General features: G+C 41.9%; 2 protein-coding genes across 3 annotated transcripts in view; one reads left to right on the top strand and one right to left on the bottom strand.

Annotated features, from left to right (window-relative positions):
* nhlrc2 (NHL repeat containing 2) overlaps positions 1-21,241 on the bottom strand; it is a 128,637-nt gene extending 107,396 nt beyond the window's left edge. Inside the window, exons 1-2 of the mRNA XM_068052948.1 lie at positions 21,074-21,241; positions 2,209-2,361 (exon numbers count right to left, since the gene is read on the bottom strand). Of these exons, the coding sequence (XP_067909049.1) occupies positions 2,209-2,361; positions 21,074-21,221 (301 nt within the window). The 5' untranslated portion in view covers positions 21,222-21,241. The remainder of the gene's footprint in view (positions 1-2,208; positions 2,362-21,073) is intronic.
* A 222-nt stretch (positions 21,242-21,463) lies between these two features.
* Positions 21,464-24,557, top strand: part of dclre1a (DNA cross-link repair 1A (PSO2 homolog, S. cerevisiae)) — a 55,072-nt gene continuing 51,978 nt past the window's right edge. For both annotated transcript variants that reach the window (XM_068052946.1, XM_068052947.1), the window contains exon 1: positions 21,464-21,996. In XM_068052946.1, the coding sequence (XP_067909047.1) occupies positions 21,501-21,996 (496 nt within the window). In that variant the 5' untranslated portion in view covers positions 21,464-21,500. The remainder of the gene's footprint in view (positions 21,997-24,557) is intronic.

Below are 24,557 nucleotides of genomic sequence, written 5' to 3'. Positions count from 1 at the left end.
TGAGAATCCTCATCACTATCCACAACTTCATCAACCTTTGTGTCGTCTGCAAACTTACTAATCAGACCAGCTACATTTTCCTCCAAATCATTTATATATACTACAAACAGCAAAGGTCCCAGCACTGATCCCTGCGGAACACCACTAGTCACATCCCTCCATTCAGAAAAGCACTCTTCCACTGCTACCCTCTGTCTTCTATGACAGAATCAGTTCTGTATCCATCTTGCCAGCTCACCTCTGATCCCGTGTGACTTCACCTTTTGTACCAGTCTGCCATGAGGGACCTTGTCAAAGGCTTTACTGAAGTCCATGTAGATAACATCCACTGCCCTTCCTTCATCAATCATCTTTGTCACTTCCTCAAAAAACTCAATCAAATTAGTGAGACATGACCTCCCCTTCACAAAACCATGCTGCCTCTCGCTAATAAATTCATTTGTTTCCAAATGGAAGTAAATCCTGTCCCGAAGAATCCTCTCTAATAATTTCCCTACCACTGTTGTAAGGTTCACCAGCCTATAATTTCCTGGATTATCCTTGCTACCCTTCTTAAACAAAGGCACAACATTGGCTATTCTCCAGTCCTCTGGGACCTCACCTGTAGCCAATGAGGATGCAAAGATTTCTGTCAAGGCCCCAGCAATTTCTTCCCTTGCCTCCCTTAGTATTCTGGGGTAGATCCCATCAGGCCCTGGGGACTTATCTACCTTAATGCTTTGCAAGATGCCCAACACCTCCTCCTTTTTGATAATGACATGACCGAGACTATCTACATTCCCTTCCCTAGGCTCATCATCCACCAAGTCCTTCTCTTTGGTGAATACTGATGCAAAGTACTCATTTAGTACCTCGCTCATTTCCTCTGGCTCCACACATAGATTCCCTTCTCTGTCCTTGAGCGGGCCAACCCTTTCCCTAGTTACCCTCTTGCTCTTTATATATGTATAAAAAGCCTTGGGATTATCCTTAATCCTGTTTGCCAATGACTTTTCATGACCCCTTTTAGCCCTCCTGACTCCTTGCTTAAGTTCCTTTCTACTGTCTTTATATTCCTCAAGGGATTCGTCTGTTCCTAGCCTTCCAGCCCTTACGAATGCTTCCTTTTTCTTTTTGACTAGGCTCACAATATCCCGCGTTATCCAAGGTTCCCGAAACTTGCTAAACTTATCCTTCTTCCTCACAGGAACATGCTGGTCCTGGATTCTAATCAACTGACATTTGAAAGACTCCCACATACAATCGAATATTTTTAGCCAAAATAAAGTGCCTAGGACATTGTGATTTAAAATCAGTTAAGACTAGAGAATTTTCCCAAACAGCAAACACAAATGCAAATCATTAGAAATCAACCAGCTTAAAATCTCCAAATTCACTGCCAATGAAGTATAATAAGCCCACTGTTTACCATAATTGTTGACATAAACTTCTTTCCTATTTACTGCAGATAAAATAAAACCTAAAGAATGTATTGTTCCACCTTCTTCTACATAATATTTCCAGTGCCAGATAGAAAATAGTATGATGCCCTTCTTTTCAAACTACAATGTAACTTATACCAGTTTTTGTACAGTTAATCTTCCACACTATGAAGCTGCATAAACATATGTAACGGATCTATTTTAAGCTATACTGTAAAACTAATTACAATACTTTGTTAAGCAACAAATTAAAGAATGCCTAATGTGATTAAGCTAGGTCACCGTCTAGATGAAAATCCATGTACCATAATGACTAGGGCCCAAAATATTTCCTGCATGTGCATAACTTTGGCTTCGAGTTTGATAATCAACAGCATCAACAATTTTTATGCTCAAAATGTCAGATGTAGAGAGAACCCTTTATTTTACTGAGTATTTCCACAGAGCTATAAAATGTAAAAAATGTCAACTAAGAATGCCTGTGGCATTAAATGGTGTCAATCACTCAGATAACCATAAGCTGCAATCATAACTGCTCAAAGTATTCTATTTACAAATTAAATTCCATTTAAATTTGTAGACAAATAGCAGCGGTCATAATAAGTGTGAAAAGTAAAATGAAAAATTATGTATTTGCCCTATTAATGTACAATGCTATTAATAGGCCAAATATATTAAAGTTTTTCATTTGTTCACAAATATCATACACTGGCACAAACTTGGGCCAGTTGCTCCGGTTGTTCAGGATTGCCAGCCTCCCCCAATGAAAATTCATTGTGACTGATACCTTTATCAGAGTGCTTCTGTTCCAGGGCATGAAGGTCTGGCAGCAAGTGCATGCAGTTGATGCAACAGTAAGTGAAGAAATCCAGTACCACCACTTTACCACAAAGGTCTCTGTGTAGGAGGAGAGGTTCTTCAGTGTTTACCCACTCCAGACCTGGAAGTAAAGAAACATAAGGTACTATTTAACATTTTCTGACATTGAAAATACTCAGTAAGATGATGGTATAAGGGAGCAATATTAATGCTCTGTTTGCATTAAAAGGAATAGTGATGTCTATGTGACACTAGTCAGGGGTCCAAGTTTGAAAAAAACTATACATCACATGGGCAGCTGAAATTAGTTGAAGAGTTTGTCATGGGTACATTTACAGATTTTTCTGGAATCACAAGGTACAATATATTATTTTGATAAATTTGCTTTCAAACATATTCTGGAATCTGCTACCCAATAGAAAGCAATGGAAATTTCTTTCTTTCTGCAGTTAATTACACTCAGTACAGTTATTAGTTAGAATTATCAATTTGAATTAATGCATACAATATAGGGAATCAGCAACTTCAGAGTTATTGGTAGAACTGTAATGCCTTTACCACAATGCTGATATAATGCATTCATCACAATTATTCTGCAAATAACTTGAGATTTTCCTGTCCAAGTTAAAAGGAATTTACAATTTTAATTAAAAAAACATTTTACACAAACATTAAAATAATGGGCGGAAGCAGGTTCAGTTCTTCAACATAAAGCTGTATTTAGGTATGTACTTGTCATTCAGTAGGACTACGTCCTTTATTCAGATTGAAGGAAATAAAAAACTATTAAGCGTTAGCAATGCTTAACAGCAAAAATTCCTCAGTGTCTGCTGTCCCACCATCTCCTTGATATAATTCTCATGCCCTCATTCTTAGATTTGAGGGCTGCAAGATTCAGCACTCCTGCTTTGTGAATTCCATGAATATTCACAGCCAGATCTGGTTGGATCATCTGAAAAAAATTATGACTCCCTGTCTAGTGTCAAATCCTCCTCCTACTCAAAGATTATCCCATTTTTATCCTGCCCACTGCACCAAAAGGAGGATTAATGACCCTCTAAGAGAAGAAATTCCTCCTCATTGCTGTTTTAAATGGGAGACCTCCTATTTTCAAACAGTGTCCCGTAGTTTTAGGTTCCTTCACATTGGGATCATCCTCTCAACATCTATCCTGTCAAGCCCCCACAGAATCTTATTTTTCTGCTGCAGACTATACAAAACTTGGAAACTATCTGCAATTTTCAATAGAACCATAGTAAAGTTAATATAGAAACATAGAAAATAGGAGGAGTAGGCCATTCGGCCCTTCGAGCCTGCACCGCCGTTCAATACGATCATGGCTGATCATCAAAACTCAGTACTCTGTTCCCGCTTTCTCCCCATATCCCTTTAGCCCCAAGAACTACATCTAACTCTTTCTTGAATATATTTAATGATTTGGCCTCAACTGCTTTCTATGGTAGAGAATTCCACAGGTTCACCTGTGAAGAAATCCCTCATCTCAGTCCTAAATGGTTTACCCCTTATCCTTAGATTGTGATCCCTCGTCCTGAACTCCCTAGCCATCGGGAACATAGTTCTTGCATCTAGTTTGTAGGTTTCTATGAGAGCCCTCTCATTCTTCTAAACTCAAGCAAATACAAGCCTAATCGACCCAATCTCTCTTCATACGTCAGTCCTGCCATCCCAGGAATCAGTCTGGTGAACCTTCGCTGCACTCCCTCCATAGCAAGAACATCCTTCCTCAGATAAGGAGACCAAAACTGCACACAATACTCCTGATGTGGTCTCACCAAGGCCTTGTAAAATTGCAGAAATACATCCTTGCTCCTGTACTCAAATCCTCTTGCTATGAAGGCCAACATAGCATTTGCCCTCTTATCTGCTTGCTGCACCTGCATGCTTACTTTCAGCGACTGGTGCACAAGGACACCCAGGTCTCGCTGTACCTCCCCCTTTCCCAATCTATTGCCATTCAGATAATAATCTGCCTTTCTGTTTTTGCCACCAAAGTGGATAACCTCACATTTATCCACATTATACTGCATCTGCCATGTATTTTCCCACTCACTCAACCTGTCCAAATCACACTGGAGCTTCTCTGCATCCTCCTCACAGTCCTACCCACCTTTATGTAATCTGCGAACATGGATATATTAAATTTAATTCCCTCATCTATAGCATTAATATATATTGTGAATAGCTGGTGTCCTAGCACTGATCCCTGCAGTACCCCACTAGTCATTCCTGCCACTCGGAAAAAGACCCGTTTATTCCTACTCTTTGTTTCCTGTCTGCCAACCAGTTCTCTATCCATGTTACCTTACCCCCAATCCCATGTGCTTTAATTTTGCATGCTAATCTCTTATGTGGGACCTTATCGACAGCCTTCTGAAAGTCCAAATACACCACATCCACTGGTTCTCCCTTATCTACTATACCAGTTACATCCTCAAAAAATTCCAGAAGATTTGTCAAGCATGATTTCCTTTTTGTAAATCCATGTTGACTTTGTCCAATCATGTCATTGTTTTCCAAGTGCTCTGCTATTACATCTTTTGTAACAGACTCTAGCATTTTCCCCACTAATGATGTCAGGCTAACCGGTCGATAATTCCCTGTTTTCTCTCTGCCTCCTTTTTTAAGTAGTGGGTTACATTAGCTACCCTCCAATCCATTGGAACTGTTCCAGAGTCTATAGAATTTTCAAAAATGACCACCAATGCATCTATTATTTCAAGGGCCACTTCCTTAAGTACTCTGGGATGTAGATTATCAGGCCCTGGGGATTTATCGGCCTTCAATCCCATCAATTTCCCTAACACCATTTCCCTACTAGTACTGATTTCATACAGTTCCTCCTTCGCACTAGACCCTATGTTCCCCAACATTTCTGGGAGGTAATTTGTGTCCTACTTTGTGAAGACAGAACCAAAGTATGCATTTAATTGGGTCTGCCATTGCTTTGTTCCCCATTATAATTCCCCTGTTTCTGACTGTAAGGGACCCACATTTGTCTTCACTAATCTTTTTCTCTTCACATATCTATAGAAGCTTTTATAGTCAGTTTTATGTTGTCTGTAAGCTTACTCTCATACTCTATTTTCCCCTTCTAAATAAATCCCTTTGTCCTTCTTTGCTGAATTCTAAACTGCTCCCAATCCTCAGGTTTGCTGCTTGTTCTGGCCATTTTATATTTCTCCTCTACGCATGCAGATTGTGTGTTATGTTGCAGTTTCTAATGGAACTCTGCTGCTGTGTAAAAAGCTTACAATACAAATAGATGCTTCCTCGTCTCATTATCACTAATTTATATTAGAGCTAAAATTGAAAATTCCAGAAAATGCATAAGGGCTGGTTTCTTGTGATCCAACAGCTATTCAACACGTAGAATTATTGATGTTTGCCTTCCACTTCATTCACCTTATTGGAACTTTTTGTGGACAGTGCAGAAGTTTGTGTGAATTTTTCCTGTGCCTATTCACCAATATTTTCTACTGGCTTAGCTATTTCCAGGGATTTCTTTTTATGCCTTTTTGCCTCACTGAGGTAAGCTTCATTTTTCGCCCATCAGTTTCCTCTATACAGTTTTTCTAAATAGCTGTTTGCATTAAACCCATCAGCTGCCTCTCTGTGGCAGGAGTCTGACTCTTACTTGATATTCTCTCTCTCTCTCCTTCACTCTCTTCCCCCACCCCCCACCCCCCCCAAATTCTTTATTTTGTTTATATCTTTCAAGAAGCATGCATATTCTCTAGTTTCCAAGTTTTGTATAGTCTTTGTACACATTGGTAGTATATGTCATGCCATGCATGAGGGAACAAAGGAGAAGAAAGACACAAATTAAACCAACATCAGGTTTAATTTTTTTTTTTTAATTTCCAAAATATACTTTATTCATAAAAATCTGCAAAAATTACATTGCCAAACAGTTTCAAATAGCACCAAAAAATACAAACATTGCAAGGGAGATCAGTTTCCTTCTATACTATCATGAGTTTCTTCACAACCCTTCCATTTCACTATTGTCATGCCAATTACAGTTTCACATTTACAGCAAAAGAAAATATCAACGATACAGTTCGAGGGGTTTCCCATGGATCCAGCCCCTCAGTTCAGCTTGGTGGGGGAACCTTACACTGTGGTCTTTCCCTATTGAGCCTTTGCTGCGGCTGCCCCAAGCTTTAGTGCGTCCCTCAGCACGTAGTCCTGGACCTTGGAATGTGCCAGTCTGCAACATTCGGTGGTGGACAACTCTTTGCGCTGGAAGACCAGCAAGTTTCGGGCAGACCAAAGGGCGTCTTTCACTGAATTGATAGTCCTCCAGCAGCAGTTGATGTTTGTATTGCTCCACCATTAGCATATGTGCCTTCAGGTGCCTGGGCCCTAAAGTCCGGAATTCCCACCCTTAGCCTCTCCACCTCCTTTTAAGATGCTTATTAAAATATACCTCTGTCACCAAGGACCTATCCTACTATCCCTCCTTATGTGGCTCTGTCAAATTGTGTTTGATAGCAATTCTATGAAGTGCCAAGGACATCTTATTACATTAAAGGCACTACACAAATGCAAAGTCGACCCTGCAAAGTCCTCCTTACTAACATCTGGAGGCTTGTGCCAAAGTTGGGACAGCTGTCCCACAGACTAGTTAAGCAACAGCCTGACATAGTCATACCTTACAAACAATGCCCCAGACACTGCCATCACCATTCCCGGGTATGTCCTGTCCCGCCGGCAGGACAGACCCAGAGGTGGAGGCACAGTAGTATACAGTTGGGAGAGAGTTGCCCTGGGAGTCCTCAACATCGACTCTGGACCCTCGAAATCTCATGGCATCAGGTCAACATGGGCAAGGAAACCTCCTGCTGATTACCACCTACCACCCTCCCTCAGCTGATGAATCAGTACTCCTCCAGGTTGATCACCACTTGGAGGAAGCACTGAGGGAGGCAAGGGCGCAGAACATACTCTGGGTGGGGGACTTCAATGTCCATCACCAACAGTGGCTTGGTAACACCACAAGTGAACGGGCTGGCCGTGTCCTAAAGGACATATCTGCTAGACTGGGTATGTGGCAGGTGGTGAGGGAACCAAGAGGGAAAAACATACTTGACCTCATCCTCACCAATCTGCCTGCCACAGATGCATCTGTCCATGACAGTATTGGTAGGAGTGACCACCACACAGTCCTTGTTGAGGTGAAGTCCCATCTTCACATTGAGGATACCCTCCATCGTGTTGTGTGGTACTACCACCGTGCTAAATGGGATAGATTTCGAACAGATCTGGCAATGCAAAACTGGGCGTCCATGAGGTGCTGTGGGTCATCGGCAGAAGCAGAATTGTACTCAACCACAATCTGTAACCCCATGGCCCGACATATTCCCCACTCTACCGTTACCATCAAGCCAGGAGACCAACCCTGGTTCAATGAAGAGTGTAGGAGGGCACGCCAGGAGCCGCACCAGGCATACCTCAAAATGAGGTGTCAACCTGGTGAAGCTACAACACAGGACTACTTGTGTGCCCAACTGCGTAAGCAGCATGTGATAGAGCTAAGCGATCCCATAACCAACGGATTAGATCTAAGCTCTGCAGTCCTGCCACATCCAGCCATGAATGGTGGTGGACAATTAAACAACTAACTGGAGGAGGTGGCTCCACAAATAACCCCATCCTCAATGATGGGGGAGCCCAGAACATCAGCGCAAAAGATAAGGCTGAAGCATTTACAACAATCTTCAGCCAAAGTTGATGATCCATCTCGGCCTCCTTCTGAAGTCCCCTGCATCACAGATGCCAGACTTCAGACAATTCTATTCACTCCGCGTGATAGCAAGAAATGACTGAAGGCACTGGATACTGCAAAGGCTATGGGCCCTGACAATATTCTGGCAATAGTACTGAAGACCTGTGCTCCAGAACTTGCCGTGTCCCTAGCCAAGCTGTTCCAGTACAGCTACAACACTAGCACCTACCCAGCAATGTGGAAAATTGCCCAGGTATGCCTGTACACAAAAAGCAGGACAAGTCCAAACCGGCCAATTACCACCCCATCAGTCTACTCTCAATCATCAGTAAAGTGATGGAAGGTGTCACCGACAGTGCTATCAAGTGGCATTTGCTTAACAATAACCTGCTCAGTGACGCTCAGTTTGGGTTCTGCCAAAGCCAGTCAGCGCCTGACCTCATTACAGCCTTGGTTCAAACATGGGCAAAAGAGCTGAAGTCAAGAGGTGAGGCGAATGTGACTGCCCTTGACATCAAGGCAGCATTTGACAGAGTATGGCATCAAGGAGCACTAGAAAAACTGAAGTCAATGGGAATCAGGGGGCAAACTCTCTGCTGGTTGGAGTCATATCTAGTGTAAAGGAAGATGGTTGTGTTATTGGAGGTCAATCATCTGAGCTCCAGGACATCACTGCAGGAGTTCCTCAGGGTAGTGACCTAGGCTCAACCATCTTCAGCTGCTTAATCAATGAACTTCCTACAATCGTATGATCAGAAGTGGGGATGTTCGCTGATGATTGCACAATGTTCGGCACCATTCACGACTCCTCAGATACTGAAGCAGTCCGTGTAGAAATGCAGCAAGACCTGGACAATATCCAGGCTTGGGCTGATAAGTGGCAAGTAACATTCGCACCACACAAGTGCCAGGCAATGACCATCTCCAACAAAAGAGAATCTAACCATCTCCCCTTGACATTCAATGGCATTATCATTGCTGAATCCCCCACTAACAACATCCTAAGGGTTACCATTGACCAGAAACTGAACTGGAGTAGCCATATAAATACCGTGGCTACAAGAGCAGGCCAGAGGCTAGGAATCCTGCGGCGAGTAACCCACCTCCTCACTCCCCAAAGCCTGTCCACCATCTACAGGCACAAGTCAGGAGTGTGATGGAATACTCTCCACTTGCCTGGATGAGTGCAGCTCCAACAACACGCAAGATGCACTGCAGCAACACACCAAGGCTCCTTAGGCAGCACCTTCCAAACCCACAACCTCTACCAACTAGAAGGACAAGGGCAGCAAATGCATGGGAAGACCACCACCTGCAAGTTCCCCTCCAAGTCACACACTATCCTGACTTGGAACTATATCTTCGTTCCTTCATCGTCGCTGCGTCAAAATCCTGGAACTCCCTTCCAAACAGCAGTGTGGGTGTACCTACCTCACATGGTCTGCAGCGTTCCAAGAAGGCAGCTCACCACCACCTTCTCAAGGGCAATTAGGGATGGGCATTAAATGCTGGTCGAGCCAGCAATGCCCATATCCCATGAATGAATAATAAAAAAACGGGTGTTATCAAAAGGGAAGATGGAAAATATGCTATTTTCATTTTATATGGCTTACTACAGTAGCAGCAAAACCAATACTAAGGAATAAAATATCAGTTAGGCAAAAGAACCACTGCAACACGTAAGTGACTTGGAGGGCACTGAATAAAATGAATACCAAACAACAGTGACAGAATGGCTAAGACTTTCAAGAATTACACCAATATGTGTTGTAATAAACACACCAATGCATATCTTCCACATTGGAATAGATAGTAAAGATTCACGGACAACCCTCCAACAAGAATTAAGGCAATGTAAAAACCTAATTGGGGGAGGCTTAACCAGACAGTTTACAAACTTGGTGTCCTATTTGATCTCAGAGTTGAGCTTCCAACCACATATCCACGCCATTATTAAGACGGTCTATTTCCACTCCGTAACATTGCCCGACTCCGTCCCTGTCTCAGCTTATCAACCACTGAAACCCTCATCCATCCCTCTGGTACCTCTAGACTTGACTATTCCAACACAATCCTGGCTGGCCTCCCACATTCGATCTTCCGTAAACTTGAGGCCATCCAAAATTCGATGGTCTGTGTCCTTACTTGCACCAAGTCCTGTTCACCCATCCATCCTGTGCTCGCTGACCTAAACTCACTACTGGTTAAACAATGCCTCAATTTTAGAATTCTCATCCTTGTTTTCAAATCCCTCCGTGGCCTCACCCCTCCTTATCTCTTTAATCTCCTCTAGCCCCACAATCCTTCGAGACATCTGCGCACATCTAATTCTGGGCTCTTGAGCATCCCGATTTTAATTGCTCCACCAATGGTGACCATGCCTTCAGCTGCCTTGGCCCTCAGTTCTGGAATTCTCTCTCTACACCTCTCTGCCTCCTTTAAGGCGTTCCTTAAAACCTACCTCTTTGACAAGCTTTTGGCCATCTGTCCTAATATCCCCTTAGGAGGCTCGGTGTCAAAATTTGCTTTATAAACAGTCCTATAAAATGCCTCGGGATGTTTTACTATGCTAAAGCTCCTATATGAATGTAAGTTATTGTTGTTGGAGGTTGCAGGGAGAAACATCTACAAATTATAAAAATGGACACATGTCCCTCAAGAAGCGACAAAAAGCAATACACTTGCATCTAATTTTATTAGATCCATTGCGCTTTAAAGAACAAGGTGACACCTCACTTTTTTTTTATTCTTTCATGGGATGTGGGCATCACAGGCCAGGCCAGCATTTATTGCCCATCCCTAATTGCCCTTGAACTGAGTGGCTTGCTAGGCCATTTCAAGGGCATGTAAGAGTCAACCACATTGCTGTGGATCTGGAGTCACATGTAGGCCAGACCAGGTAAGGACAGCAGATTTCCTTCCCTAAAGGACATTAGTGAACCAGATGGGTTTTTACAACAAACAACAATGGTTTCATGGCCATCATTAGACTAGCTTTAAATTCCAGATTTATTAATTGAATTCAAATTCCACCTTCTGCTGTGGTGGGATTCGAACCCATGTCCCCAGAGCAATACCTGGGTCTCTGGCTTACTAGTCCAGTGACAATACCAGTACACCATCGCCTCTTCTCAAAGAGAATTTGTACAGGAAATTCTCAGGAGTACTTATTCACAATACATCTGCAAAAAAACCCAGATGTAAAGTTAAGTTCCAGAGCAATGGAAAAGGAAAGTAAATTGAACCCAAGGGTCTGACAGTGAAACTCTGGTTTTAAACAGTCCAATTCAAGCAGATGTCTGCGAAGTGATCTTCGATTATAAAAACAGACTGCCCAGCTGGTTTTTGATTGTTTAAATTTAAAAAGTACACTATGCACATTTGGTGACCAAAGCTGGACTCAACAAATATTGATATAATAAAAGCAAAATACTGCAGATGCTGGAAATCTGAAATAAAAACAAGAAATGCTCGAAATACTCAACAGGTCTGACAGCATCTGTGGAGAGAAAAGCAGAGTTAATGTTTCAGGACCTGAAACATTAACTCTGCTTCTCTCTCCACAGATGCTGTCAGACCTGAGTATCTCCAGCATTTCTTGTTTTAATATCAACAAATATTCAGTTTTGGACAGGAAAACAGATGACAGCCCTATTGGCCTTATCTATAACTGGCTAAGACGAGAGGCAAAACATTGTTACAGGCTTACCTTACCTTCAACTTTTCCACCTTCAGACAGTAGTTTCCTAAAATTATCAGTAGCTTCATAAATTTTAATTACTAATTATTTTAAAATTCTTCTCCTGGAATCTAGCTTCACAATCAATCTAGATCACCACTTTCCTGGCCATTCCCCACTTCTAGATTGGCTAAGGAATCTATCTAAATTTGCCCAACACCACCCCACTCCCTCAAATCGATCTGCGTATGTATGTAGTGTTTTTCAGCTAGTGGGAAGATAGCGTCAACCTTTCAGCGACAACTTGATATATACACTGGGAATTTTGGGGGATTCAATTTATAGGGTTTGAGTTTAAAATATATATAGGCAAGGAGACAAAGTTTACTAAGAAATATATTGACTGTGGATCTGCATTTTCTTTTAAGAATCCAAGTGACGAATCTAAAGCCTAAATACTGTCCTACTTTCAAAATTGTGAAGAAATTGTTAAAATGTTTGCATATTATACACAAGACTCACCTCATGTTAGAGGGTCTCATGTTTTAATTTAAATGTCTTATAAACTGTAAATTATGTAACAAATAAATTTTAGAATATATATGCAATAAAATTATGGCTGTCAAACAGTCATGCAAGAAAAATTAAACTCCGTAGCTGAAGTTAAATGAAACAATATATGTTTTGATGTCAGCTGTACTAGAAACCATTAGAGAACTCCTCCTTGTAGTTTTAAGACTGCTCCTTCCAAATTTCTCCCTGTACAATATTTTGTTGTGCAGATATAAATATTAATCACTTCAAACACCAGTGATCCTGATAATTTGTATTTGTCACCAGACTATGTTGTGCTTGACTTCAGATATTCTGAAACCATAATTCAGGTTTGCTCATTTACCATGCAAATATTTTCCAAATAAATGTGATTAAATTCTAAATGATTTTTGTATATCCATAAATGAAAGAGTTTTAAGCTCAAAGTATAATTACTAACAGCTAAGTAAAGCATAATCATAATTTCATCAAACCGTCAGCCACAACATTTGTAAAAGGCAATAAGGGTTTCTTACTCAAATCTAAAAGGCCTGAGCATTGTAATTTTAAATTGTTCAGAATTATAAAGATATCTCGATAAATGGACAATCCGTTAAAGATAACTAAATTCTAACAGTAAGAAAATTACTTGATACATTACTCAATTTCAGTTAGACTCTTTTGTTAGCAAATACGCAGTTTTCTTCAGTTTAGCATACCTTGTGCATACTTGGCATTGCTTCACTTGTTTCAACATTTCTTCAAGCTGAAAATGTCAGAGCAGCATACTAAATTGAACATAAAACCCATCTGCCACCTCAGCTTCATGCAATTAATGTAACCAAGGTATAATTATGCCTAATTAGTTTATCTATAGCTTTTGGAAGAAAAACATGCACAGAGATTGAGCAAGTGAGCATTAACTGCAGTGGCCAGGAGAATAAGAAAAGTTGATGACAATTTTTAGACAGAACCTGCATTGAAACTTGAGGAATAAATGATAAATTCTTCTCGTTCAAATTGTTGCTTAGGTCTTTCTGCAGAACCTGCTTAACTGTGACTCAGTTCGTAGTATTTCTGTCTGAGTCAGAAGGTTGTAGGTTCATGTCCCACTCCAGGACTTTGGCATAAAAATCAAGGCAGACACCCCAGTGCAGAACTGAGGAAATGCTGCGGTCGGAGGTGCCATCTTTTGGATGAAATGTAAAACCAAGGCCCCATTTGCCCTTTTGGGTGGACGTAAAAGATTCCATTGCACTATTTCAAAGAAGAGTGGGGGAGTTATCCCTAAAATAAAAGCAAAATACTGCAGATGCCGGAAATCTAAATAAAAACAGCAAGTGCTGGAAACACTCAGCAGGTCAGGCAGTATCTGTGGAGAGAGACGTTTCAGGTCTGTGACCTTTCATCAGAACATTAGGGGAGTTATCCCTGGTGTCCTGACCAATAATCATCCCTCAATCAACATCATGAACATTGTTGTTCGTGGGAACTTGCTGTGTGCAGCTTGGCTGCCAAGTTTCCTACATTACAACAATGGCTACATTTCAAAAGTACTCCATTGGCTATAAAGCACTTTGGAATGTCCTGTGGTCCTGAAAGGCACAATATTTGTCTTTTACAACAACTATTATCACTCCCTTTGCCTTTTATTCCATGACATCTTTGTCATTTAATCTCTTCTGCCCCCCCCACCCCATCACAGACCTTCCTTTTGTTCTTCTTCCCCCCCTCCCCTCTTTCACTTGCTCAAAATCTATTACATTTCTAACCATTACCAGTTCTGATGAAAGGTCACAGACCTGAAACATTGGCTGTGATTTTATGGTAGGCAGACAGCAGCCGGCCACCAACTGAAAAGACGGTGGCGAGCCCGCTTCCGCCTCATCTGGGGATCCGACCTGTATGTTGCGGGTCCCCATGCTTCAATTTGTGTGAGGCGAGATTTCCACCCGCTTGAGGTAGGAAGTCCCGCCTAATAGAGCTGCCAGCCAATCAGTGGGCCACCGGGAGCTGTGGCCACTGCTGGGACTGCAGCCCAGCATGAAGAGAAAATGTCTGGGAGCCAGGAAGGCAGGTAGGTTTGCGTTGCCTCGCCAGGGGTAATCGGTTGGGGCCTGGCGAGGTAAGGGTGGTCGACTGGGGGGAAAAGGGGGCGTGTTGAGTCTTGGGGGTGGCTGGGGTAGCCAGGGCGGCCCTCCATCGGGCACAGGGTGCCCAATCATGAAGGCTCCCCCACGGGGCACTCAAGAGGCGCCTGGTTTTGTTAGGGGGCTTCTCTCAGTCCTCGGCCGCCCGACTAGCCACGTGTAAAATCTGGAGGCGGGCGAAGGCCCTTACGTGACCACGTAAGGGCCTCGATTGGCCTGGGGCGGGCAGGCGGGCGGTTTTTCGCCCTCGCTGCTCTACGTAAAGTGGCAGCAGAGGCGGGAGCGGGTCGGGAAGGCCTCCTGAAGCCACCCGCTCCATTCTATGCCACCACCCCGCCACCATCCTGCTCTTTCAGGTGGCGTAAAATTCAGCCTATTAACTGTTTCTCTCTCCACTGATACTGTCAGACCTGCTGAGTACTTTCAGCACTTGGTTTTTATTTCAGATTTCCAGCACCTGCAGTATTTTACTTTTATTACAATATAAATGCAAATCTTTCTTTTTATAGAACATTCATCTCCATTTTGCTTTGATGTCCAAGTCATATCCCTCAGACTCTGCTGAATTGTGAATTTGATATTGGCTCGCTTTCTAATATCCTTCTCATGATTCCATTCATGATCTAGATAGCGTGGATGATGTTGTTCCCCAGTTTCATTCTGAGATACGATATTTCTCAATCTCTCTTCATAGATTACAATAACCACTTTAATTTATATAGTATAAATCTAGAAAAACATCCCAAAGCATTATAGATGCATGACTGAAAAAGTGGACAGCAAGCCAAAGGAGGAGATATTAAGAGGTGTGAACAAAACCTTGCTAAAAGAGGTGGGTTTTAAGGTTTGTCTTAAAGGAGAGAATTGAAATGAATAGGCAAAGGGAGTTAAACAGGGAATGCCCTTTGCATGTAGCTAAGGTGGTTGAAGGTACAGCTGCTAATAGTGGGGCAAAGGAATGGAAGAAGAGGTCAGAGTCAAAGGAAAGGAGAGCTCAGGCAGGCGGTGTGCATTGTCGGGCAGAAGGAAGTAACAGAGATAGGGAGGGGTGAAAATATGGAGGGAAATAAACACAAGAATTTAAATTTGAGGCTACAGCAAATGGGGAACTAATCATTCATGGAAAGTAGGGGTAATGTCTAAGTGGGATATGATACTAGCAGCAGAGCTTTGGATGAACTGAACTTTACATTGGGCATAATATGGGAGGCTGGCCAGCGAAGCATTTGAATAGTAGGGTCTTGAGGTGACAAAAGAATAAGAGATTCAGCAGCAAGTGGGATGAAATAAGAGAAGACTTGATCAATTTTTTCAGCTGGAAGTATCGACAGTTGTTGTGATGAAGAGGGTGTGTTCAGAAGCTCGGGTTAGGCTCGAGTAGTATGACAAGGTTATGAACACTATGGTTCAGCTTAAGACTGTGGCAGATAGGAAGGGGGACAGACATGGTGACCAAGAGTAAATAATTTGTGGTGAGGGCCAAAGATGTATTCTAGTGTTTAAGTGGAAAAAAGTGTGGCTCATCCAAGATTGGATGTCAGACCAGCAGTCTGACAAACAGGCGTAGCGGATAAGAGTTTGAGAGGTACAATGGAAGCTGAACCTACGTCTGATCGTGATATCACCAAGAGGTAGTTTTTAGATTAGAGATACAGCACTGAAACAGGCCCTTCGGCCCACCGAGTCTGTGCCGAACATCAACCACCCATTTATACTAATCCTACACTAATTCCATATTCCTACCAAACATCCCCACCTGTCCCTATATTTCCCTACCACCTACCTATACTAGTGACAATTTATAATGGCCAATTTACCTACCAACCTGCAAGTCTTGTGGGAGGAAACCGGAGCACCCGGAGAAAACCCACGCAGACACAGGGAGAACTTGCAAACTCCACACAGGCAGTACCCGGAATCGAACCCGGGTCCCTGGAGCTCTGAGGCTGCGGTGCTAACCACTGCGCCACTGTGCTGCCCTTAGGTAGTATGTAGATGATGATGAGGAAGACTTTGGTGGAATCCTCAGGTAATGCTAAGGAGGTGTAAAGAGAAGCCACTGCATATAGACTTTCAAAAAGCATTTGATTAAGAGTCACATAATATAGACTAGTTGGCAAAATTGAAGCCATGGGATTAAATGTGCTGTGAAAGCATGGGTACAAAATTAGGTAAGAGACCAAAAACAGCGATTCGTAGTGAACAGTTGTTTTGCCAGACTGGAGAGAAAAGTACAGAGGTATCCCCCAGGAGTTGGCATTAGGACCATCGCTCTTTTTGATTCTGTACATTTCAAAGTTTGCAGATGACACAAAACTTGGAAATATAGTAAACAGTGAGGAGGATAGCAGCAGACTTGAGGACATAGACAGACTGGTGAAATGGGCAGAAACATGAAAGATGTAATTTAATGCAGAGTAGCATTAAGTGATGCACTTTGCAGGATGAAAAGAGGCAACATAAATTAAATGGTGCAATATTAAAGGAGTGCAAAAACATTAAGATCTATTGAATCATATACATAAATCAGGACAGGTTAGAAAGGGAGTTGAAAAGCATATGGGCCCTTGGCTTCATAAATATATACACAGAATACATAAACAAGGAAATTATGTTTTTTTTAAAATAAAATCACTGGTTAGGCCCTAGCTGGAATATTGTGTCCAATTCTGGGCACTATATTTTAGGAAGTATGTCAAAGCCTTAGCGAGGGTGCAATGAAGATTTTCAGAATGGTACCAGGGCTGAGGGACTTCAGTAATGTGGAGAGACTAGAGAAGCTGGGATTGTACTCCTTAGAGCAGAGAAGGTTAGGGAGAGATGTGATAGAGGTGTTCAAAATTTTGAAAGAGGAATGAGAAACTGTTTCCACTGGTGGATGCATCAGTTACAGAGACCAAAGTCTCAAGATAATTGACAAAAGAATCAGAGAGGAGAGAGGAGAATCCTTTTATGTAGTAATTTGTTATGACTTGGAATGCAGTGTCTGAAAAAAATGTTGGAAGCAAATTCAATAGCAACTTTAAAAAAGGAATTGAATATATAATTGAAAAGGAAAAATCTGCATGATTATGGAGAAAGAGCAGGGTAGTGAAACTGATTGGATAGTTCTTTCAAAGAGCTGGCACAGGCACGATGGGCTGAATGGCCTCCTTCTGTGCTGAAAGATTTTATGATTACTAGAAATGCTCTAGTTTTGAGTGAAACCAAACATGAGCAGTATCACTGAGCCAGATAGCAGAGGAGAGGTGAAGGTTGTAGAGTAGTTGAGGTGAGATAAAACACCACAGTCACAGAGGAAATCACATGTTACTTTGGTTTAGGTAATTTTAGTTCTGTGGCAGGAGTGGAAATACTTTCACTAACTTGAGTGGAAAAACTTAACAATAACTACTCCAAGTACTAAGGTATAAATAACTTTATATTATTGTTTCTTCCCTTCTTGGATTTCTTACCATTGCTGGAGTCCATATAATATATACCATTTCTTTGAAGATCCAGCCCAATTTTGTTTCTACCTCAAGTGTTCCAATCTGGTTGCTTCCTGCTCCGACAGATAACTTTTAAATTCAAACATCAAAATCCTTATATATCCTAGAAAAAAAAGATACTCAGACTTCCTACATTTTGAATACCTGATCACTGAAATGTAAAAAGGAACTGTCAGTCATAAGAAAACTGAACCAATGAGACACCATTGTTTCAATTAGTATTATTGTTCTCTCAAGCCAGTGATACTTGCAACATTGTACCAAAGTAAGTTTGATACAAGAATATGGTTTTTAAATTGATGTACTTTGGCGAGTCTTAAAACAGCAGTCATGAAGCCAAAACTAGTCAAAATACTTCAATTATGTCACAAACCCCCAATATGAAATCTTGATGTATTGGCCACATTGGAACAGATAGGAATGGAATCATGAAAGAGAAGTACCACAAAGGTAGACCACAGAAATGGCTGTGTCTACCAAAGACCACTCAGAGCTTCAGGAGGATTATGAAATATAATAATACGGCTTTAACTGAATATTTATTGATAGTAAAGGCTATTTATCTGTCCAAGTGGCCAATGTTCCTGGATCATTCCATTGAATACGTCTCAGAATACACATATCGCTTTCTGGGATGAAGTAAACAGAATGCTGGGAGATGTATGCAGAACAGCACATTACTAATTCTAACTTTCAGAGTGTTCAATAAGGGTAATGCGATTGATGTAGTATATGTAGACTTCCAAAAGGCGCTTGATAATGTGCCATCTAACAGAGTTGTCAGCAAAGTTAAAGCCTATGGAATATAAGGGACAGTGGTCGCATGGAAACAGAGAGTAGTGGTAAGCAGTTTTTTTTTTCCGGACTGGAAGGTGGTATATAGTGAGGGTCCACAGGGATTGGTATTAGGACCACCCCTTATTTTGATTTATATTAATGACCTTGACTTGGGTGTACAGAACACAATTTTAAAATCTGTGAACGCCACAAAACTTGTAAGTATTAAACTTCAAGAGGACTTAGACAGGCTGGTGGAATGCGCAGGCATGTAGCAGATAAAATTTAATGCAGAGAAATGTGAAGTGATAATATTTTATTGGGAAGAATGAGGACAGACAATATAAAATAAAGGTTATAATGCTAGAGGGGGTGCAGGAGCAGAGAGACCTGGCAGTATATGTGCACAAATCATTGAAGGTGGCAGAGCAAGTTGAGGAAGCAGTTCATAAAGCATTCATGATGAGCTTTATAAATAGAGGAATAGAGTACAAAAGCAAGAAAGTTATGAAGAACCTTTAAAAAAACACTGGTTTGGCATCAACTGGAGCATTAAGGCAATTTTGGGTACCATACTTTAGGAAGGATGTGAAGATATTAAAGAGGGTGCAGAAAAGATTTACGAGAATTGTTCCAGGAATGAAGGACTTCAGTTATGTGGATTGAAAAAGCTGAGGCTGTTCCCCTTGGAGAAGAAAAGGTTGAGAAGAGATTTGATGGAGGTGTTCAAAATTATGAGGGGCCTGAACAGAGTTGATATGGAGAAACTGTTTCCAATGGCAGAAGGGTCAAGACCAGAGGGTACTGATTTAAGGTGAATGGCAAAAGAACCAAAGGTGACATGAGAAAAAACTTTTATGTAACGATGTTAGGATCTGGAGTGCATTGCCTGAGTGTGTGGTGGAGGCAGATTCAATCATGACTTTCAAAAGGGAATTGGATCATAACCTGAATAGAAAAATTTTAAGCGCTACAGGGAAAAGGCAGAAGAGTGGCACAAACTGAGTTGTTCTTGCAGGGAGCCAGTACGGACATGCTAGGCTGAATGGCCTCCTTCTGTGCTGTAACTCTTCTATGATTCAAGTTAATACCAAGGCTTTGCAGTACACTGGTCAGAGTACATTTTGATTCTAGTTGAGTTGTTGAGTGTTACATTTCTTTTAATAATAAACATTATTCCTTTATTATTCAACATAATTAAGGTTTCCAATATTTAAGCAATCTAAACACAACACCTCAATGATAGTTCAATTTATACTCAATGTAGGGCTACAGGCCATTAACTTAAATTGAGTAAATTTAAAACAGCAATACATGTTTGGAATAATCTGCTAGATATGTTAAGAGGCAAAACATTGGGTATGTTTATTATTTATTATGGATTAAAATGCAGCTGCATACTACAAAATGAGTATTAAGGCGAGGAAGATTTGCATGCATTTAGCACTTTATCACAACATAAAGTAAGGGTAACATGAAACCACAGCAAGATCCCACAGACAGCACAAGTTGATTGAGTTGGGGAGCAATGTTGGCCAGGCTGCGTGGAGAACCAGCTGTGGAAACTCCATGCCTTGTGTTCATAGTGACGTTTCACCTTTTAAGGACATTTCTACATAAATCGTCATTCACCTTATAGTTCCAACAGTTATTCTGGTTTCTTCCCTTGTTGAGTGACTTGGCTTGTAACAGATACATTCAGCTTCTGAGCACAACACATAATGGGCGCTCCTAACACCCTTCATGTACAGGAAGCGGGGAGTGTGTGTTAATGGACAATACAATATACAAAGTGTACAAAACATTACAATAAAAGCAAAATACTGCGGATGCTGGAAATCTGAAATAAAAACAAGAAATGCTGGAACCACTCAGCAGGTCTAGCAGCATCTGTGGAAAGAGAAGCAGTTAACGTTTCGGGTCAGTGACCCTTCTTCGGAACTCACTGACCCGAAACGTTAACTCTGCTTCTCTTTCCACAGATGCTGCCAGACCTGCTGAGTGGTTCCAGCATTTCTTGTTTTTAGTACAAAACATTACGGCTGGGGAGAGAAGAAACTACATGTCGCACTATCTTTCACAGTCTGTATACATATACGGAACAGGCTGGCTGAGCAGAAAACTGTACAAAGAAATTATCTTGTAGTTTCTGCCATTATCCATAAGATTTGATTTCAATTCGTCCGATACCAGACAAGAACATAATAACTAGCAGAGAACTAACTTCCTTTGGGGAAACTTTCAACAGCTGTGCAAGAACCCAGCTCAGTCTTTTTTTTAAATGGAGCGAACTTCGTTTTTAAATCAACATCTCCCTCAATCTATTACTCCCTTCATATGAAAGTTGCACTAATGAGTTGACATCCCATTTACTTCTCTGTTCAGCTAACAACGGATCCCTGAAACAAGCCCGGATTCCTTCCATTGGGGGGGGGGGGGGGCGAAGAACTTACCTTCGTCAAACTCAGGGACTTTTAAATCGGTTTCCCTGCCATCTATCTTCCTGAGATGCTGGAGGATAAATTGTTCTTTCTCCGCTGGGCCGGCAGCTCCCAATAAAGCGGCCTCCAACTGAGTCTGTGCCAAAAACGCAGCCGCCATAGTGCCAACGAAACCTGTGAGTGAAGAGCAGCCGGCAGATCAGATTCGCCACGGTGCTGGAAGAACCACTTAACATTTAATACTTTTGTTTTAAAAATTATGTATGTAAATGTGTCATATATCCATTCCCCTAAATCAGATATAAATAACTGATTTTTTTTTTAATTGTTGCTGAGTTGTTGTAAAAATGGTGTCGAATCTGCGGATTTGAGTTGGAAGTTGCCGAGCGCGAGTGCACTTTTAACGGCTGGCCATTCTAGCTGGCGGTGTGGCTGTGACATGAGTGCAGAGGAGGATATTTGGACCTATAAGTCCCTACGGAAACTGAGGCGGCCTGCCAATGTTACAGAGGCCGGTAGCTCGCCTCCTATGCCTTCTGCTGGCCGGTCTAAAGCAAGTGGCGGAGGTAGTAAGCTGCCCCTGCTGAGGAGCCCGGGTGAAGGAGCCAAATGTCAGCGCCGAAATCAGGGAGTACTCACTGATCACTCAGCAAGAGGCAAAGGGACTCAGGAGCTAACCCCTCCTGCATCAGATACAAGTAACGCACCAGAGCAAGCCACACGCAGCCCCCTGTCCCGGGCTGGTGCCCGCTCTACTGCAACTAAGCAAGCTAAATGTCCAAATGTCCCTCAGGGGAAACAAATACCCATAAAGGCCAGGCCCGTCCACGACGGCTACTGTCCAATCTGTCAAATGCCCTTCTCTCTGTTGCTGATAGAAACACCCCGGTGGCATGTCACGGAGTGTTTGGATACTCCAGGTTGTACTGATAATGGTAAGTTGCCAAATTGGTGCAGGTTTTACGGCCTTGTATTTTTTTTTAAGTGTGCGGTGTGAATTATGGTATTTTACCATGCATAATATTAAATCAGTGTCTGCTTATTAAAATGGAGGTGTTAATGAGTAGGTTAGGAGCTTTATTTTTATACAGTACATTTCCACAGATGTGAAGAGCTCTCTGGAAGCCTCAACAACAACTTGCATTTATATGGCACCTTTAACATAATAAAACAGCTCAAAACACTTAAGAGGAACCTTATTGGACAAAATTTGACACTGAGCTGCATAAGGAGATACTGGGACAGATGACAGAAAACATGGTCAAAGAGGCAGTTTTTAAGCAGTGCCTTAAATGAGAAGAAATAGGTAAAGCGGAGAGATTTAGAAAGGGAATTCCAGAGAATAGGACTTAGACTGCTGAAAACACAGGGGTGAAAAGAGGGGTGAAGAAAATTGGGGATAAATTAAAGCCAGAATTGGAGGAAAATAGGGTTCTTGGAGAGTTGTGGAGCTGGAGGAGTTCACAAAGATAGCATCGTGTGAAGCAATTGAAGGATTTGAATACCAGAATGAGGAATTTTAAGAGGTGATGCTGGACCGGGAGTTAATGTATTTTAGAGACCACCAGGGATGAACAGGACTTGGTGGGGGTCAGGATAGGGCATCAGAGTTTTAGATGAGCTTAAATTTAGCCTGTGAAAGATGGGAGGCTGGCCAGGAAAGCATTGGAATAGTCCAGTCTGGCGGTAACAAAAGTGTGGATGAGGGTTTCAGCAGCAGGTGTCTCAATGCAGGGGTGGAGTCTGGCAATGTCACTGAAGTGGAAGTAGACTGTCTTGTTGATGGAGAGGATTATGGTTCAGGGTCATGTAGGTTGTCGAGGTTGCGAACAATCTGGTGTAGCCTCAGTGGCCAGGGAAAGGGATGGAATCAGTGGCTGGGGAACAGCATTTGTAGCCGGCCAAAGACAGCAGCTTTTTCCCAATATTTTATTAGCAGAAATTTCTGCTCATCTGTACTGGATGCTAACAAAGCAGCATTACAAATTAAATACAGTGGAAAGGGTCAAGAGAAGTGGTAAGTGTTGCCATTGTACATATGGAATCTCGTGTGGTTTTGGATGATGTTGCTGAAGGGCAGCATGTAGATCAGAAATAGGAGTGGGCCAAGAAAGATTCATGAGGGACCCCAAAGGCAACAATGCGGGTGATTCTCTAGCTACAACTGGATCGATTAGAATTGAACTAGCTGAGGGCAGTCGCATTCAGCTGGACAATAGAGGAGAAGAGGCATTGGAGGAGGAGGGTGTGATCAGCTGTATCAAAGATGACATATAGGTCAAGAAGGATGTGATATATAAAGAGTAAAGGGTAGGGATGATTTCTTTGAAGTAATGGAGAGGTTGGTTGAGGGTGGTGTGGTTGTTGATTATATGGACTTTCAAAGGGTGTTTGATAAACTACCACAAAATAGATTTGTTAGCAAAATTGAAGGATTTAAAGGGGCAGCAGCTGCATGGAAATGAAATTGATTGAGGAGCAGCAAACAGAGAGTTATGGTGAACGGTTATTTCTCCAGACTGGACGGAAGTGTGCAAGTTTCCCTCAGACTTGGACTTGGGTATACAGGGCATCATTTCAAAGTTTGTAGGTGACACAAAACTTGCAAATGTAGTAAACAGTGAGAAGAATAATAATAGACTTCAGGAGGATGTGGACAAACTGGTGAAATGAGAAAACAAATGGCAGATGAAATTTAATGCAGAGAAGTGTGAAATGATTTATTTTCAGTAGGAAGACTGAGGAGAGACAATATAAACTTAATGATACAATTTTAATGAGGGTGTAGGAACGGAGAGACCTAGGAATGTATGTACACAAGTCTTTGAAGGTGGCAGGATAAGGTGAGAAGGCTGTTGAAAAGGCATATGGAATCCTTTGCTTTATAAAGGCATAGAGTATAAAAACAAGGAAGATATGCTGAACTTTTATCAGACACTGGTTAGGCCCCAGCTAGTGTATTGTGGCCAGTTCTGGGCACCAAACTTTAGGAAGGGTGTCAAAGCCTTAGAGAGGGGAGATGGTGGCATAGTGGTAATGTCACTGAACTAGAAATCCAGAGGCCCAGGCTAATGCCTGGGGACACTGGTTCAAATCTCACTACAGCAGCTGGTAGAATTTAAATTCAATTAATAAACATTTGGAATTGAAAGTTAGCAATAGTGCAATGAAACTATCATCGATTTCTCATAAAAAACCCCATCTGGTTCACTCATGTCCTTTAGGGAAGGAAATCTGACGTCCTTACCAGGTCTGACCTACCTATGACTCCAGACCCACAGCAATGCGGTTGACTCTTAACTGCCCTCTGAAATGGCTTAGCAAGCCACTCAGTTATCAAGGGCAATTAGGGATGGGCAACAAATGCTGACCTTGCCAATGACACCCACATCCCATGAAAAGAATTTAAAAAAAAAAATAGATTTATGAAAATGGTACCAAGAATAAAAGACTCAGCTGCGTGGAGTGACAAGAGAAACTGGATTGGTTCTCTTTA

Source organism: Heterodontus francisci, chromosome 20 (genome assembly GCF_036365525.1).
Source record: "Heterodontus francisci isolate sHetFra1 chromosome 20, sHetFra1.hap1, whole genome shotgun sequence".
NCBI lineage: Eukaryota > Metazoa > Chordata > Chondrichthyes > Heterodontiformes > Heterodontidae > Heterodontus > Heterodontus francisci.
The sequence above is the reverse complement of the archived record's forward strand: the minus strand, read 5'-3'. Positions and strand labels throughout refer to the sequence as shown.